The 18147-nt window shown below is 45.3% G+C and overlaps 1 protein-coding gene across 9 annotated transcripts in view; it reads right to left on the bottom strand.

The window, feature by feature from the left end:
- Positions 1-18147, bottom strand: part of LOC105901989 (ras/Rap GTPase-activating protein SynGAP-like) — a 48057-nt gene that overhangs the window by 4804 nt on the left and 25106 nt on the right. For 8 of the 9 annotated variants that reach the window (XM_031586722.1, XM_031586728.1, XM_031586726.1 and 5 more), the window contains 10 exons: positions 17907-18143; positions 9754-9955; positions 8939-9132; positions 8306-8504; positions 6819-7436; positions 5941-6405; positions 5516-5689; positions 4973-5184; positions 3825-3897; positions 818-1382 (listed from right to left, as the gene is read on the bottom strand). In XM_031586722.1, the coding sequence (XP_031442582.1) occupies positions 1128-1382; positions 3825-3897; positions 4973-5184; positions 5516-5689; positions 5941-6405; positions 6819-7436; positions 8306-8504; positions 8939-9132; positions 9754-9955; positions 17907-18143 (2629 nt within the window). In that variant the 3' untranslated portion in view covers positions 818-1127. Of the gene's footprint in view, positions 1-817; positions 1383-3824; positions 3898-4972; positions 5185-5515; positions 5690-5940; positions 6406-6818; positions 7437-8305; positions 8505-8938; positions 9133-9753; positions 9956-17906; positions 18144-18147 lie in introns of those variants that run through there. The other variant, XM_031586729.2, reaches the window with a different exon arrangement.

Raw genomic sequence — 18147 nt, 5'->3', positions numbered from 1 at the left:
TTGGCCAAACGTAGTCCCAGAGAAGGCGTAAGGGGATTTTTTCTATCAGTAAGGCTCAGACAACTTCATGGCGTGGTGGAATGGCATGGCTTGCCAAAAAAGTGACTTATGTATGCGGAAACCGTTAATACACACTTTAGCAAACAGAACCCTCACAAACGCACACAAACAAGCTCACAGACAGCCTGTACATGCACACGCTCTATTTGGGTGACGAAAACACACTGACACTATTTTTTTCCATGTCCCACAGATACAACTGTTGTGCAATTAGTTTGAAAGAGTGACCCTCCCCCCCCCCCCCCCAATCTTTCATAACCTTATAAAATGGGTTGTCATACACCATTTATCCATGCAACATTTCCATTTGGACTGTGAGACAAGCAGAGTATTGCGGCTATGCAGACCAATTCAAATCTAGAAAAAAATAGAGTACTGTTGTATCATTTGCCTTTATCTGAAAAGAAAACATTGGCTCTAGATACAGATGAGAAATATGTAATATTACTGTAATACTGAGGGGTTTGTCTGTGTTTGCTCTACTGGTTTTAATACTGTATAGATGAGCTCTTCAATGTATGTATGTATGTATGTATGTATGTATGTATATATGTATGTATATATGTATGTATGTGAATAAAAGTATTTGCACCTTTGCATTTGTGTGTGTTTCTGTCTGTCTGTCTGTCTGTCTGTCTGTTTGTTTGTGTGTGTGTATTTGTGTGTGTGTGTGTGTGTGTGTGTGTTTCTGTCTGTCTGTCTGTTTGTTTGTGTGTGTCTTTCTGTCTTTCTGTCTGTCTGTCTGTCTGTTTGTTTGTGTGTGTGTATTTGTGTGTGTGTGTGTTTCTGTCCGTCTGTTTGTTTGTTTGTGTGTGTGTATTTGTGTGGGTGGTTGGCGCACTGAAGGTCCTTGTTGAGTTCTGTCATGTATGCTCATTAAGCTGTAAAAAGTCCAAGGTGAATTTGTCATTTAGTGTGTGTGTGTGTGTGTGTGTGTGTGTTTGTGTATGTGTTTATGAATGTATGGATGTGTGTGTGTGTACTATGTGGGTGTGAGGTTAGACGAACAGCCACAGGTTCAAATTCTACACCCGGGGGCAAGGGAGCGCTGTGTAGCTCAGCTTTCCTCAGACCACCCGTCCCCCGGTGAAGCCTGGCGCTCGGTCTGTGCTCCAGGTCGCCGTGCTCCCCGCTGTCATTGCGATGCCTGTTGACGGTAGGCCGCCATTGTGGCTGATAAGCAGGCGGGGGGGCAGCGGGGGAAGGGCACTGTTCCAGGGGGACCCTGCCGAGGACGTGCCCAGGGAAGAGGGTCCCGAACCTGGGGTTCCCCCCGGCACAAGGCAGGGGTCCACAGAGCCCAGAGAGGAGTATTGCTCTTCCTAAGGAGGAGATGGGATGTGGGGAAAGGAAGGGGGTAGGATGTGAGACAATATTTTGGGAGGGTTGAGCAGAGAGGAGGAGAATAAGAATCAGTGAATGAAGAGTCAGTAGGAGAGTAGAGGGAGAGGAGGGATGTGAAAGAAGGGGAGATGGAAGAAGGGGAGAGGTTGAAGAAATTAAAGTGAGAGAGAGAGAGAGAGAGAAAAGAAAGACGAGTTACTGAACAGTGTACTGAGCACTGCTCGTAAAGGGGAGAAGGAGAAAGTCGAGGTAAAGACGGAAGATGTGATGGTTGCGTAGAGATGGGGAGATGGGGAGGGAGAGACAACGCTGTCTGCCTGTGATAAGGAGGCATCAGAACAGCAGAACTTGTTGTCGTCAAATTCCGACAAATAACATGCTGAACACACCGCATGGTAACAAACCAATGCATACACTGATCTATGGCAATGAGTCAGGGATTTTTTTGCATGTTTAGCATGTTTAGCATGTTTAGTGGCTAATATAGGAAACCTATAATCTTGTTGTGATTTTGTGGTGACACAAAAAGAAAAACAAAGACTCAACTTGACAGTGGGTTGATGTCCACATTTTATGTTCATGCAAATATGAACTACAAGTTGCCTTGATATGTAATGCAAAGGCCTGATTTCATAAAAAATTACATAAAGTGAGTGCAAGAAAAATTGCTTTTTAGAGGGCTGTTCACCATTGTGTCAAATGACAACTGGGAAATGAATGGTCTGTACATTAGTGCTTTTATCAATGTCTACCAAAAGCACTGATGCATTCCCTGCCGGCAAAGAGGGTTCTTGCAACCATGGTAACAGCTCTTGGTTAGCACAGTACATTACAGCGTGAAGAGCACATATAAGACAAAGTAAAGGCCGAAATATACTTCTACGACTTTGTTAATCCGTGGTCACGCAGTTGCCTCGACGGACTCGTTTTCATTTATTTGCTTAGATTTTTTTAAAGTTACCGAGAAATAGGCTCTTTGTGTCTCCGTGTCTCTGTGTCTCCGAAAACGGACGACCATAAATCTGCCCTATGTATGTACAAGAAAAATGCTGAGGTTTTAAGAGAATCTTTTCCCTAAGAAATATTCTTATGAACTCTCTTCCAGTCCTGTGGGAATCCAATCAGAATCTTGCCACAAATTGGTAGTTAGTGGAATTGTCTCTGAATTGCACTGATTGTCACATTTAAATGATTACACACAACACTGACCCATTTAGAAAATGTTGCATGGCATGGATATATGACAGACCTACTTGAGCTGTCACAATGACTTAATTACAGACTTAAGTCAGTAATTTTCCCTGTCCAAAAATGAATGAGGCTATGGACATGTTGCAATGCATTCTCACTCTTGAAACGTTCCATGTATTTTCAAAAACAAGGTTCTTGTATAAGACCAACCTTCTTAATATTGTCACTGTTATTCCTGATTTAATATAGGAGGGAATCAAATGTTGAACTAGTCATGGCTGGTAGATGGCAACTTCTGGTAGGACACTTGTGTTTGAGGACTGAGAATGCACTGCCATATTTGAGTCCGTCAGACAGTCAGGTAAACATTACTTGGAAACGAGACAAAGTGAAAGCCTTCAACGAATCAATAACAGTATGAATATATGAAATGAAAACAGTCAGTGGGCAAGTGTACACAATAATGCAGAGTATATTTGCGTTGAATTTCAGCTGTTTCAGTTAGGGTCCAAGGATAAGTGTCACCAGTGTGGGATAACACCGTCTAGCTAGGCGAAACCCCTGTCATTTCTTCATCATTACTACATGGTACCCGGTACACACAGCACAGGCTACATTCTTCATTCTTCACTGTAATATAGCATGTAAACATAGATAACGCCAGTATATATTTTACTAATGACTTCCTAGTGAGGAGGGCACACAGACAGCTGACCCTGAAACAGCTGTGACCAGAGCATCCAGCCCAGACTAGGGCCAGACTCAGCCCTGAGTGAACTGCAATCTGTGATCATGCCCCACATTGAACACGAGACACAGTACACAGAGTGTTATTATAAAAAAAACCTGCCTATCACACAGTTCACTGAAAACCATACTGGAACAAAAACAATACTGCTACTCATTTTAATGCTTTAAATCTACTTATGAGTAAATATCTACTGGATCAGGAGGGACACTGTCGAGCACTCTGCATTACTGTTGGTGAGATAGGACCCAGAGGAGATACTTCCCACAATCCCCCCCCCCCCTGTTGTCTAAATTAGATTTCAGCGCCAAATTGGTATTTGCTGTCATGGAGAGAAATTAAGCTTCAGGACGAGTCTCTGCTGGAAACTGAAGGCATGTTTATGTAACAAAGAAACTTTGGCAAAGACACCGTAGAAGGCACCGAGTGCTTAGAGGAGTCCCCTGGGGTGAGTGTGCAGGAAGGAGGACGGGCCACGCACCTGCTCAGGGAAGAGACGTGTCTTCACCTCCGGGACGGGACCAGTGCGCAACTCATCCTCCACTGCCATTAATCTGACCAAGAGAGAGAGAGATGGAGAGGGAGAGGGGGAGAGAGATTATGTAAGACACACACACACATACACATACACACACACAAATACTCACAGATTGCAATTAACCTGACCACAGGAGAGAGGGAGGGAGAGCGAGAGAAAGAGAGAGAGGGAGGGAGAAAGAGAGATAGAGAGATAGAGAGAGTGAGAGAGATCTTAGAGACACACACACATACACACACACACAAATGTTCTCACACATTGAAATTAACCTGACCATAGGAGAGAGAGAGAGAGATAGGGAGGGAGGGAGGGAGAGAGAAGAGAGAGAGAGAGATCTCAGACACACACACACACACACAAACACAGACAACACACTCACACCACTGAAAGCAGTTCAACACACACGGCCATCAGGCTTTCTGTGGGAGATGTCATAACTTACCTCCACCCACTCAGAACACACTCTTGCGTCAACAAACTCATGACAACAAACCTGCATAGCCAAACCCTTAAAAAACAGCATCGACGGATAAATCTACCCCGGGACTGTCACACAGAAACACTGAGCACCATTAAGCAGCTCCTCCATCACTGTCCTGACAGCCTCACCAAATAATGATGGAGCACCTGCCACTGTGACCGTACTGGAGAGCCGCGGAAAAGAAGCTCATGCTTGACTGTCTGTCACCTTCAGAGACTGAGCCCCACAGAGTTCCACGCATTAGTCAAGAGTGAATGTCGCAGTCTGAGAGACTCAGTGTGACCACAAAAAAAAGTATCTTTCTGTGTTTTGTTGGTGTAAGTGTACTTATAACTAATGAAAAAATGGTACAAGGTCTACCTGCAAGTCAGTGCATATTTTATATTTGGCAGTTCTTAGTCACCATTTCAGATTTCCTTGAGCTGTTTTTTTGCCTTAGTGACATAGGATGACTTCATCTGCTTTGCTAACCATGAACTTTGCTTCAGGCACATAGCATAGGACCATTTCTGAGTTTCTGGTGCTTTCTTGCCTTGTTCTTATAGGACAACTCCAATACGATCCAGCTGTGTTTCCCTACACTGTTATATTTCACTAGAGTGCGTGGTACCGGTTGATGATGCCTTTTATCTGCGAGTCCTTCTCACTCTGCTGCTGCCGCAGCTTCCTCTCGCTGTCATCCAGCCGGCACTGGTACTGCTGCAGGATCTTGCTGGTCTGGTGCTCCTGCGACTGCAGCCGGCGCTCGTAATCCTCCAGCTTACGGTGGGACATCATCAGGCGCTCCTTCAGCGAGTGGATCTCGTCCTCGTACTCACGCACCTGCAGGCAAGCAGGGCAGGCGGAGGGAAAATATGTTTCTAACTGACAGCACAACCCCACATTAAACCCAAGAGACGATATACACGGGCAGTGACAGATAGAGCAAACTGTATTTGATTGAAAGATGCAGCAAAACCAAGACATAAATTTGCACAAATGCAACAATCAAGTGTGAATATTTACAAAGTTTTCTAATGCATGTAGAATTATACTGCAGTACAGGGGACAAAACTACACATAGCAACTTCAAAGAGAATTAGAGCATAGTCTGATTTCACCAAAAACCAGGCCATTATTAGTCTCATCCTCCTGAGAGTTCTCCAGAACTGACCCTTTCCAGGCGTGATTCATCCATGCTCTTGGAGTGCTCCTTGAGCTTGAACTCCTCTCGATCCACACGCAGGCTTTCAATGTCGGCCGAGAGGTGCGGCATGTTGGAGACCCACGCCACTGTGCGCTCAGACGCAGCGCTGGAGGGGTTCAGGGTGGTCGGGGATTTAGCGCCCTAGAGAACATGGAGAATTGAAAAACCCTTTATTGTCATTCAACCTGAAACTGTGTATCACAACACACACATACACAAACAAGATATAATAACAGTACATTTTGTGGATTTGTGTGAAGCCACAGTACAGTTAAAAAATATCCCTTTATCCACTCTCCAGGAAATTACCATTGGATTTGGTAATAATACTAGCACTAAACCCACACAAATGCCATTTAATAGGTGCACCAGATATTTTCCTAGCACCTTACCGGCTTTGTGTTGGTGGGCTTGAGGAGGTGCTGCTGCTGGGACTGCTGCTGGGGAGACTTGGCCGCCTGGTTTTTCTTTGGGGTGTCTGTGCTCTCGGTCGCCCCCTCCTGGGCTGGAGTTTCAGCTGCCACACTGGGCTGGTGAGGGAGCCCAGGAGCGGGGCTGTCCTTCACGGAGAGCTGCTGCCTGGGTTGCGGCCTTGCCGCGAAACTAGACTCTCCGGGACTCTGCAGGAGGTTACCGCTCTGGGGGCGGGCTTTGGGTGGGGTGGAGGTGGCTGTGGAGCTGACGGACAGCTGATGGGGAGGCTGGGGCTTCATACGAGGAGGAGGGGGAGGGGCCATGGAGGCCTGACGAACAGGATGGTGGATGGTGGTTGGGGGTGTGGCTATGGAGGCAGGTGTGCCCCTGCCTGTGGCAGTGGATGGGGCCATTCCCATCAACACCTGCTGGTGGAGATTTTCCTGGAGAAGGGGAGAGAAGAAGAGTGAGAAGAAGAGATAAAGAGGGGAATAATTAAAAGAAAGACAGACATTAAACCGCATGGTCTCCAAACCAAGGAAAAGACCAGCTTTGGTGTTTTGATCTTTCAAACTTTAATTGAGTTCACATTGTCTGGCATTGTCCAGCACTAAGGCCATACATCATTTCAGAGATCGGGTAGAGTAGATTCAAGAGAGAAAAGGTAACAACACTTAGAACATTAAAACAAAATCAGAAATTAGAACATTGTTTTGCAATGAATGTTGTTAATTTGTTGTAATTCTCTATTATCTATCAAGCTAAAGGCCCCAACACACAGGCCCATGTTGATACTTCTCGTCTGATGCTAATGGCACTCATAGCTTTTCCCTAGTGATAAATGGAGAGCACTCACCTGCACTTGCAGAGAGAGCTGGTGCCGGACGTATTGTGCTTCCTGGTTTTGGCGCGTGAAGTCATCACTGTAGCTGTGAGAATGGATGATACTGGGCTGCACCAAGCTGCTCTGGGTCCTCATCGACGCCAGGTCCTCGCTGCGGGAAAAGCCTCCCCGCCCAAATGCCGGCATGTACTCCGGGGGGCCGTTCTCGGGCTCGGGGGCCAGCAGGAGAGGCGGCGGGGGCGGATGAGGCCCGGGGGGCTGTGGCGGGTATGAGTGCGGCTGCATGTGCATGTGGACGTGGTGCAGTGGCCCGTCGGCGGCCATGTGGAACAAAGGGTTCTGGAAGGACAGGGGGACGTGCATGGCGGCAGCCTGATGCTGCTGCTGCTGTGACAGCGAGTCGGAGGTGACCCCTGCGCCCAGATGGCTAAGTCGAAGCCCCCCCGACATGCTGGAGGCCCCCGAGCCGGCCGACGTGCGCCCGCCACCCCGCAGCACCCCAAAACTACCCAGCCCGGCCAGCGAGGCCTGGGACGAGTTCAGCATGTCTCCGGAATGCAGGTTGGAGATGCTGTTCATGCGGGAGTCCTGGAGGTCCATCATGGACACGCTCTTGTTCACACTGAGGACCTGAAACAAATAAAAAAAATAGTAAGTGTAAGTTGCAGAACACAGCATATTCCTAGAATGATTACATCCAAAGTTTAATCATTCCACGTCTAAGTTTTAATTGCCTCCTGGTCTGTAAGCTTTATGAGCTCATTCTTTGATGAGATTGAGATGATTGCAGACAAGACCCGCGAGGTTTTCTCATATCACCTCAGTGCTTTTGCGGTGCCATAAAAACAAATGTACTGCAATCTCATAGTCTGGAACCATTTATTATTTTATTTATTTTATTATTTTTTTTTTTTCCATGGTGATATAAACTGGTTACATGACACACGGTAATGACCAATGCTACCAAATATCCACTGAAATCCAAGACAATTGCTTTATTACTTGATCACTCAGATTTCATTAACCATATGTCTTTCACCACAAACTCAAAGTCAGTATAGCCTTACTATTGGACTGAGATCTTGGGATTTGGCCGATTTGACAGGCACACATTATAGGCATATATTATAAATGATTACTTTCTGAAGTTTAAAAAAAATGACATTTGCTCGGCTCTGAAGAAGTGATTGCTTTGCTGCAGATAGAATGATGCAGTTGTGAAACAATACTTTCAGAACAAAAAAGGTAGCTAATGTGAGTAATACAGAGGTTGGAGAGGGCATGAGTGAGGTAAGTATAGTTGCTTTTTTGGAGAGTGGTTTGAAAAATTACCTTTTTGGAAGCGAACTCTATATTTATCAATTCTGTTGTTTAACAAATGTGGTTAATGTTAAGGACGATGGGGAAGCTTTCAAAAATGTTATTTGAAAGGTCAGACACATTCAAAACTTGGTGTAAGAGCACGGCAGGGGACTGAGTGACTGAACCTGAAAATCTACCTTCTGGTCTGGCTCAGTGATGTCTGAACTGCTGGTGCAGTAGGCTGGACTGGAGCGGGCCAGGGGAGGTCGGGTCACGTAGAACAGATCTTTGGAGGACGCTTGGTGGTCACGATCACCGTACAGCCCCATGCCCATGTGAGCAAGTCCAGATGCCAGGCCGGAGGCGGGCGAGGGCAGCCGCGAGATGTCTATGGAGCTGGTGGACAAAGACGAAACACAAATCAGACAATGTTAAACGCCTAATGGGAGGATATACCAGATCAGTCCTTAAAGAATGTGGGTGATGACTTTTGTCTTTCTTATTATGTGACGTGTCTCCAACAAAGAAACCTCACTTCGGGGCACAATATTGCTGGATGAAAGTCTGTCCCATATATGAGAAAACTGGTATAACACCTCTGCAACACATCTGCAGAGATACTGAGAGAGTATGTCCCTGCTCTAAATCACTACAGGTCAGGTTTGGTTAAACTACTAAACATGGTCTACGGAGCTGCAGTTTTCAGGCTAGTGACCAGTCAAACAAGCTGTGTATAACTGATCATAGTACTCAGCTTAGATCTGCAAACTGATAATAACTTACTGTTGGTCACATAGTCTGTTGTTACTGACCTATCCATCAGTGTGTACCTGTTGAGGTCCCTCATCATGAGGCTCTGAAAGTCGGAGGAGACGATGTGGTTGAAGCCCGGTCGTGAGAGCAAACGGTCGGGCTGCCTCTGCTCTGGCTGCTGGGTTGCCTGCCGGTGGAGCTGTGGGTTCCTGAGGGCCACGCTGATGTCATTAAGGAGCCTAGGTAAAGGCCCCAACTTCAGGATCGCGTCCTGGAGAGACACACAGCACACCACAGCACCACAGATGAGAACAGCACCACAGCACCACAGATGAGAATCCTCTGTCCAATTTTTAGGGGTGCGCCAATACCACTTTTTGCTGATCCAGTACAAGTACTGAGTGTTCCAGTTGGCGTATTCACCAACACTGAGTGCCGATATGAGTCCTGTTAATCAAATCTTATAGCCTGTCAGGAAACTGCTGTCATCACCACCATCAACAAGTTGAATTTTAAGATAAATGCTCTTTGAAGCATACAGCTCATATCTCTCTCCAATTTTGCATACTCCAATCCCGATATTTAGTACAGTGAGTGAGAATGACACAGAATGTGAGAATGACAGTCAGCATTCATACCCCAATTCAGTATTCATTGGCTCTACTGGTGGACAGCACAGCGCTGGTGCGCTGCAGGAGGTAAACGAGTACACTGAGCACTTAAACCCATAAGCCCAAGGCAAGTAATTTGGCAGTTTTACAGCAATTTGCCGTTAAGTGTTACACACAACAGCAGCACAGAACTGATGTCTTCAACTGCCAAATTCAGTAATGAACTGGCAACATGACATGTTGTTACATTATCCAGCTGTTGAAACGGAGCTCTTGTTAACCTTGCTGAGCTGAGCCATGACCTCCCAGAGAAGGCTGTGCAGCACGGAGAGCTCTCTGCCGAGATCGATGTAGCCTTCAAACGGCCCGGCGTTGCTGCCGCAGTCCACATTGGAGATCTCGTAGAGGAACTGCTGCATGGAGCCCCATTCCATCTCCAGGAACTCGTTCATGAAGCACATGTAGTCCTCCTTCCCGCCGAACCTAGGAGAAAAAAGGGATAAAAAGAGAAGCGTGTGGGAGGGAGAGAAAGGGAGGGTGAGGGGAGATAATCAGGAGGGAAAAGAAGACAGAGAAGAGAGAGAAAGCAGCGAGAAGAAGTGGGTAAGACGGATAGAAAGAGAGGAAGGGATAAAGCAAGTGGTTGGGGAGGAAAGGGAGAGAGAGAAAACAAAAAGAGGGCAGGACAGAGAGAGGAATCCATGTTGAGAGATAGCCAAATGGCAGAGGACAAAATGGAAGACAACATGGAAAAGGATAGAAAGGAAAGGAAGAGAAATGGAGACAGAAAGAGAAAGGGACAATGAAACATTTCCATGGCAATGGACACTTGATTTATTGTTTCAGAACCTACTGCTATTTTGCATATGTAATTACACTTTGTTTCACAGTAAATGTATTTCTATTCATGTGGAGGCTGAATGGAATGGGGTAGCTATTTGACGGCTTGGTATCTTCTTAAAATTGCCATCCTAGATGGATTAGTATGTGAATGAAACTGGAAAACTGGGTCAAAAATGAATTATGGAGTATGGGTCGCTGTGCTGCTTGGTTCCGAGACATATTGTTGTGAACTCGCTCAGATGAATGCATAGTGAGACAGAGATCTCAGTTTTAAAGACAATTCCTTTGCTCCTTATACTGCACAATCCCAGCAGTATTGCTTCATTGGTGTTATGACAAACACACATACACACACAAGGCAAATGGAAGGCACGTCTAGCTTTGACATAACTAAGACTGTGCCGGTGACATATACGTTAACCAACACAGGGGAACTAACACACAGGCATAAACAGCATACTGTAACTCACGGACGAGTTGATGACAGCCACACACACGCTAACATCAGACATTACATTCTTACCAGACACAAGAGGGATACACAACCTAAAGAGTGACAAGTAACTCCAAAACAGTCCAACACTGAGGCATGCTGGGAGGGTACACAACAGTCCCACGTGGACGTTCCGCTAGCCCACCTCCCAGCATGCTCTCTGCTCGGATCAGTGAAGAGTCGCAGTCCGAATTGCCTTGGTCAGGGCCTGGAGGTTCTGCTGCTCTGTTGGGGTTAAGTTAAGAACGGTTTGCAACACCTTTCCCTCCAGTGCTAGGGACAGGTGGGTGGCAGCTTCTTCATTGCTCCAGTCACGCCACGCCGCCAGTTGGACTTGGGAGAGGTGCGGCTCTAGCTTTATTGCTCCAGTCACGCCACGCCGCTAGTTGGACTTGGGCAGCTTGCCTGGTGTCCTAGGTGCAGCTGCGAGTACGCTGGCAGCATCTCTGGTCACTAGCGGATGGTAAGTGGCGGCAGATAGCAGGCATTCTCCTGTAATGGCATCTCCGGTCTCTGGGGGGGCGATGAGGATGCTGTAGGCCGGAGCCATTTGTGGAGGACAGGAAATCTCCATCTCTAGCGGGCTCCATCTTCAACTGGGTCAGGATTTTCAAGCGGAACAGGATCTTTCCCCTTTATTCTTTTGCACAGATACTTATCCCACTTCTGACACCATTGTGGCGAGCTAGCTCAAAGAGATCAGCAGCGAAACAGAGATCTCAGTTTTCAGGGTAACTCCAGTGCCCCATACACCCCACAACCCCAGGAGTATCACTGTATAGCCTTTAAGACACACACTCACACAATGCAAATGGAAGGCACGTCTAGCTTTGACATAACTAAGACAGTGACGGTGACAGATACGTTAACCAACACAGGGGAGCTAACACACAGACATAAACAGCATAACACAAGGACGAATGGATAACAGCCACACACGCTAACATCAGACAATACACTCTTACTGGACACAATACCCAACCTGAACAGTAACGAGTAATTCCAAAACAGTCTAAAACCAACGCATAGTGGGAGGCTACACAACAGTCCCACGTGGATGTTCTGCTAGCCCACCCCCAGCACGCTACAATATTTTGTTTAGCATTTGGATTAAATGGGATACATAACAATTCTAATGCTGTTGTAAATGTTTTGGAACGCTATAGCCAGTTGTCCACTCATTCCACTCCTTTTGCTTTGAGAAATACCCCAGCATTGGGCCTCATTCTCGAACGCAGTTAAGAAGAATTTAAGAAGGAATTACTTCTGAATTGGATTTAGGAAAACATTTGGCATTCATGAAAGTTTTCTCATCTGGGATTTGTTCTGAACTTCAGAGGACTTTCCGAACTCGAAATAGCAGTCGTAACTCGGCCAGAGTTTTCTCAAATGCGATTCCTTAAAAAACCCCGTGGGCCCCGTGGGCCATCTTGTGGTTTTTTGAGGAATCGCATTAAGAAAACTCTCCGTGTTAGAAGTGTTAATGAATCGTTAGTGATTGCGTTCACATCAACTCTACAGTCATCCTCGGATTAGATTAATTATAATAATAATAATAACGAGAATATTTGTATCATTAACAATTACGTTTCACATGTATAGTCATGATTCTACGAGGCACCGTGATGTCATAAAATAAATAAAAGGACTACACCAGAATGCTGCGCTCGTCTAGTGAGCGTCGTTTGGCACTGCCGTCTGTGCAAGTACGGCAATCCAGAATTTTCATTTGTAGTTCCACGTTGGTGGAACGAACTGCCTAGCACTACCAGAGCAGGGGCGTCCCTCTCTACCTTTAATAAGCTTTTGAAGACCCAACTCTTCAGAGAGCTCCTCCCTTCCTAACTGGCACTTCGACTAGTGCTTTACTTGCACTTACAGCAGTTACATTCCTGCACTTCGTTTTTATTTTCTATTTCGTTTTTCTATTTCTTATGTAAAGTAGTATTTATTGTTACACTAGGTCTCTATTGCTCGTAGCTTGACTGTTCTCTCCCTTGTACGTCGCTTTGGACAAAAGCGTCTGCTAAATGACTAAATGTAAATGTGAATGTACACGAACACTGCAAATGTAAGTGAATAAATAAATAAGCACTGAACTCAAACACGTTGATATAGCTAGAGTGGAATAGAATGGACACATCTACATCCTGCAACGGTCCACCTCATGACATGACTCGGTTACGAGTTGCTTTCGTCTAGATTCGGTCGATTCCGACTGCACACCTCACTACGGTTGCGTGCCCTTATAAGGAGCTGGCGGGGCGTCTATGTATGCAAATTCAGGAGCACGAGAACGCGCTTTCAATTTCAGAAAACTCTTCCGGTGGAGCACAGCTCAGAACACTTCTGCTGTGTAGGAACACATTTTCAAGCGTTCATGAATTTGTCGGATGTCTTTTTCTTACGTTGTTTTTCCGAAGCCCGTAAGAAACATTTCAGAAGAAACTTCAGAAAATGTTCGAGAATGAGGCCCATTGTTCTGAGCTCTGCAATCAGCAAACAACTACAGCATCATCAATGTGGTGCAACTATACTGACCAACAAGGAAACATTGGAAGCAGAAGAGTCTAACTAAAGAGAGAAAGGGAGAGGGGGATAGAGGGAGAGTGCTATTTTGTATCCGCCCCGCCGACTGAAAGAAGGGGCGGATCCTATGATGGGTAAGAGTAAGACTAACAGAAGTAGGTGGTGGGCCGAAGCCTCGTATCTGTTCAACTTTGCATTTTAATTTAGGAGGACCTGAATTTCTAAATTTGGGATGATTATATAATTTCTAACGATAAACCAGTGGTTGCCAGGACAGTTTCCTGTGGAGTTTGTCCAACCCATAGTGTAAAAGTTTGTTAAACTCGCCGGCTAACACAGTTGCCTACTAAATCAGTCGAACCAATAACACGATGTTATACTGGTGTAAGACAATTATTAACCAATCAGATGCAGCCTTATTGACACCCGTTTCACCGATTACTCATGTTGACATCTTTCACTGTTGCCGCGACAGCTCCAACACATTGAAACGGAGACGTGTTGTAAGTAATAATTTGATCAGTATTAGGCCGTTTTAAAACATGTTTGTTTTCTAAACCGTCTTTTTCATACGTGAGTGATGGTGTAAATAGTTTTAGTTCGCTAACAAGCCGTAGTTTGTACTATATAGCCTTGCTTACGGTTAGCTATGCTATTTGTTAATACCTCATTTACCTTGTCTCTGTCAAGTTTAATCAACGTTATTCACATTGTATGGAGTCGATGGTAGACTCATAAACCACGCAACACAAAACGTTATAGTCTAAGAAATATTTAATCATCAAGGGGGAAAAGGAAAGGTAAGGGGGAAATGTGGATTTCCTGAGCACTGGGACCAGAGCCACAAGGCTAAGGTCGGTTAGTCCACAAAGAGCCACCCCTCCCTGGCAGTACTGCCATACCAGGGTAATGCCAAGGGGTGAGATCTCTCCCTAGTCCTATTCTAAGGTGTTATTATCACAATTTGTGCACTTGCACAGGTTGGTACATGGCAGCTCATACACTTTGCATGTACGTTTTCCCCTGACACAGTTTTTTTTTTGCAGGAGCAGTGAACAAGCTCAAGGATTGCCTCTGGAGCTGGTGGAAGTGACATCCAGTCCACCTCATAGAGCTCCCCAGCCATCCTCCAGCCATGATTGATTGGAGGAGGAATGTCTGGGTAACACTCCAGGCTTCTCCTGTGCACTGCAGCCTGGGTGCTTGCCCGCTGAATATGTTTGTGCAGAGTCCTGGTTTGGAGGCAAGTCTCACTCAGAATATCTGCCCGACTTGAACAATGTAGCCCTGGCCTTATTCATTTCCTGAGAGGGCAGTCCATAGAGGTCATAGGTCAATGTATTCTTTTTCTTAATTTAGTTTTTTGTATGCTTTAATTTTCCAACACCATACAGAGCACTGACTATCACACCCGGAAAATGGATGGAGACCTACAAGGGCGTCACACTTCTCCTGTCCAAGATGGCTGTGCAGTTTTGATAGATCTGTTATTTGGGACTCTCTCCCCTTTACAGTGTGGAAATACAGGTTCGCATTGATGTGGCTACAAAAAGACAGTGCCAGTACAAAGACATCTGTGTCTTCATCCAGATGGCATGGCATTTGCTGCCATGTGCCATGATGACTGTCACATTGCCAATTAGTCTTTGCAGACGTGGTCCAGTGTTCAAATACATCATTTTGCAAATTTTCATTGTTTTCCCCCACATGCCAGATATTTTTTTCCATTGTTTTGGTGTTTTTTGTACATGTCCATGAATCCTTATTTTTTGTTATCCCTGTTCTGCACATGTAATTTGTAATTTGACCATGTAATTGGGAATGTGACAGTCATCATGGCACATGGCAGCCAATGCCATGCCATCCGGATGAATACAACCGTAGAAATTCAAGAGCTCAAGGAGCTTAAAACTATCCTAGAAGAGGCAGACACCAGGATGCTGTTGCATGCCGCTCATGCCTCAAAAACCTGGACCAATATTGTGATGAGCCCAGACACAGATGTCTTTGTTCTGGCACTGTCTTTCTGTAGCCACATCAATGCAAACCTGTATTTCAACACTGCAAAGGGGAGAGAGTCCCAAATAACAGATCTATCAAAACTGCACAGCTATTTTGGACAGGAGAAGTGTGACGCCCTTGTAGGTCTCCATCCATTTTCCGGGTGTGATAGTCAGGCTACATTGTTCAAGTCGGGCAGATGTTCTGAACGAGACTTGCCTCCAAACCAGGACTCTCTGCACATACATATTCAGCGGGCAAGCAACCTGGCTGCAGTGCACAGGAGGAGCCTGGAGTGTTACCAAGACATTCCTCCTCCAATCAATCATGGCTGGAAGATGGCTGTGAGGTGGACTGGATGTCACTTCTACCAGCTCCAGAGGCGATCCTTGAGCTTGTTCACTGCTCCTGCAAAAAAAAAAAAAACTGTGTCAGGGGAAAATGTACATGCAAAGTGTATGAGCTGCCATGTACCAACCTGTGCAACTGCACACATTGTGATAATAACATCTTAGAAGAGGCCTAGGGAGAGATCTCACCCCTTGGCATTACCCTGGTATGGCAGTACTGCCAGGGAGGGGTGGCTCTTTGTGGACTAACCGACCTTAACCTTGTGGCTCTGGTCCCAGTGCTCAGGAAATCCACATGTTCCCCTTACCTTTCCTTTTCCCCCTTGATGATTAAATATTTCTTAGACTATAACGTTTTGTGTTGCGTGGTTTATGAGTCTACCATCGACTCCATACAATGTGAATAACGTTGATTAAACTTGACAGAGACAAGGTAAATGAGGTATTAACAAATAGCATAGCTATCCGTAAGCAAGGCTATATAGTACAAACTACGGCTCGTTAGCGAACTAAAACTATTTACACCATCACTCACGTATGAAAAAGGCGGTTTAGAAAACAAACATGTTTTAAAACGGCCTGATACTGATCAAATTATTACTTACAACACGTCTCCGTTTCAATGGGTTGGAGCTGTCGCGGCAGCAGTGAAAGATGTCAACATGAGTAATCGGTGAAACGGGTGTCAATAAGGCTGGATCTGATTGGTTAATAATTGTCTTACACCAGTATAACATCGTGTTATTGGTTCGACTGATTTAGTAGGCAACTGTGTTAGCCGGCGAGTTTAACAAACTTTTACACTATGGGTTGGACAAACTCCACGGGAAACTGTCCTGGCAACAACTGGTTTATCGTTAGAAATTATATAATCATCCCAACTTTAGAAATTCAGGTCCTCCTAAATTAAAATGCAAAGTTGAACAGATACGAGGCTTCGGCCCACCACCTAAAGATGCTAATATGACTTACAGGACCTTCAATGATCTTACACAATAGACTGACATTCTGAAGACATGCTTTGTCAGTCTTTGAAATAAATAGATCTACAGCCTTCTTTTTCAAGTAGACTAGTCTAAGGAAGGTATGGATAGCTATAACACTAGATCATCAGAGCAAATTTTCCTCATGGTCCAAACCACTCGAACGGAAATGGGTAAATCTGCCTTTTGCTGTTGTGTTTTGGTATGACTTGTGGTGTTATCTGTCCCGGTTTGTATTTTTGTATGAAACTTTTTATTTCTCATTTTGCTGCCCATCTTCACCAGCACTTCCTGGCAGAAGATATATTGTATATAAATGGGACCTTCCTGGTGAAATAAAAGATAAATAAATAAATACTTACCCCTAGCAACTGACCTTTAAAAAAATTCAGTAGACAAATACTGAGGATGAGATGCCCTTGAATGCATCCTTAATGTCACTGTACAGTGGATAGTCTTGAAGATGACTTTCTGAGACCCATGCTGACTTGCATTTAGGCTATAACATACAGTAGCTGTAAAAAAGCTAACATAATATTCTGATGTGCAATTCACTCCAATCCAATTGTCAAGTAATTGTTAATTTCCCATTTATTGTATTTAGTTAATGAACTCCATCAACGATGTTTATTTATCAGCTGGAGCACCTAAGAACAGAGGATTAACATCAGTGGCGAGGACAACAATGTTGCATGATGTTATTGGTCTAAAATCTCTCAGGACAGATCAAGCATACTGCGTTGGTCTGAGTACATTAGCTCTCCTGAAAAAAATGAATGAAAAACATGACATAGCAAATAAGCAAATATCCTATGCTGCAAATAAATACAGCTTTGTCCGATAGTCAGCTGGGCTGAGCTGAGCTGGGCTCTTTCAGCTCCGTCTTTGTTACAAAAAAAAAAAAACCTGTGGCTTGAATATTTGAGAATATTTTATATGTAAAATACATGTATATATAAAAATATAGAATACACTGTCATTTTAACCTGATATTCACTCAAGACAGATCTTGAAAGGGCTCATTGTCTTTTCCGAGACTAATACCATGACGATGTACACAGAGGCAGAAACTACAGACTGGATGTAGTGGTGACAGACTAAGGAAGCAGACACCAGACACACCACGATGCTTGGAAACAGTGAAGCAGAGCTCAGCTCTCTGGAGGTGGAGGTGTGAGTGAAGGGGGAGGTGGGGGGAGGCGTAGCCTGAATGGGAGTGGACCCTAGTGACTGACTTGGAGAAGCTGGCCAGGTTCTGCACCACCTTGGCGATGAGCGTGAGCGTGCGCGATGTCCGTGGGCCCGGGTACTCCTGCGTGAGGTTGAAGAGCGACGGTGACATGATGGCCGGACACAAGAAGCGCAGGAAGAGTGAGGAGCTGATGAGGCGGTCGGCGATGTCCTCGCGGCCGTGCTCCCTACAGCGCACCCTCCAGGAGGAGAACACCTCCTTCAGCTCGCGTGGGAACACACTGC

Source organism: Clupea harengus, chromosome 19 (assembly GCF_900700415.2).
Source record: "Clupea harengus chromosome 19, Ch_v2.0.2, whole genome shotgun sequence".
NCBI lineage: Eukaryota > Metazoa > Chordata > Actinopteri > Clupeiformes > Clupeidae > Clupea > Clupea harengus.
This window is presented reverse-complemented; position numbering and strand designations above follow the sequence as displayed.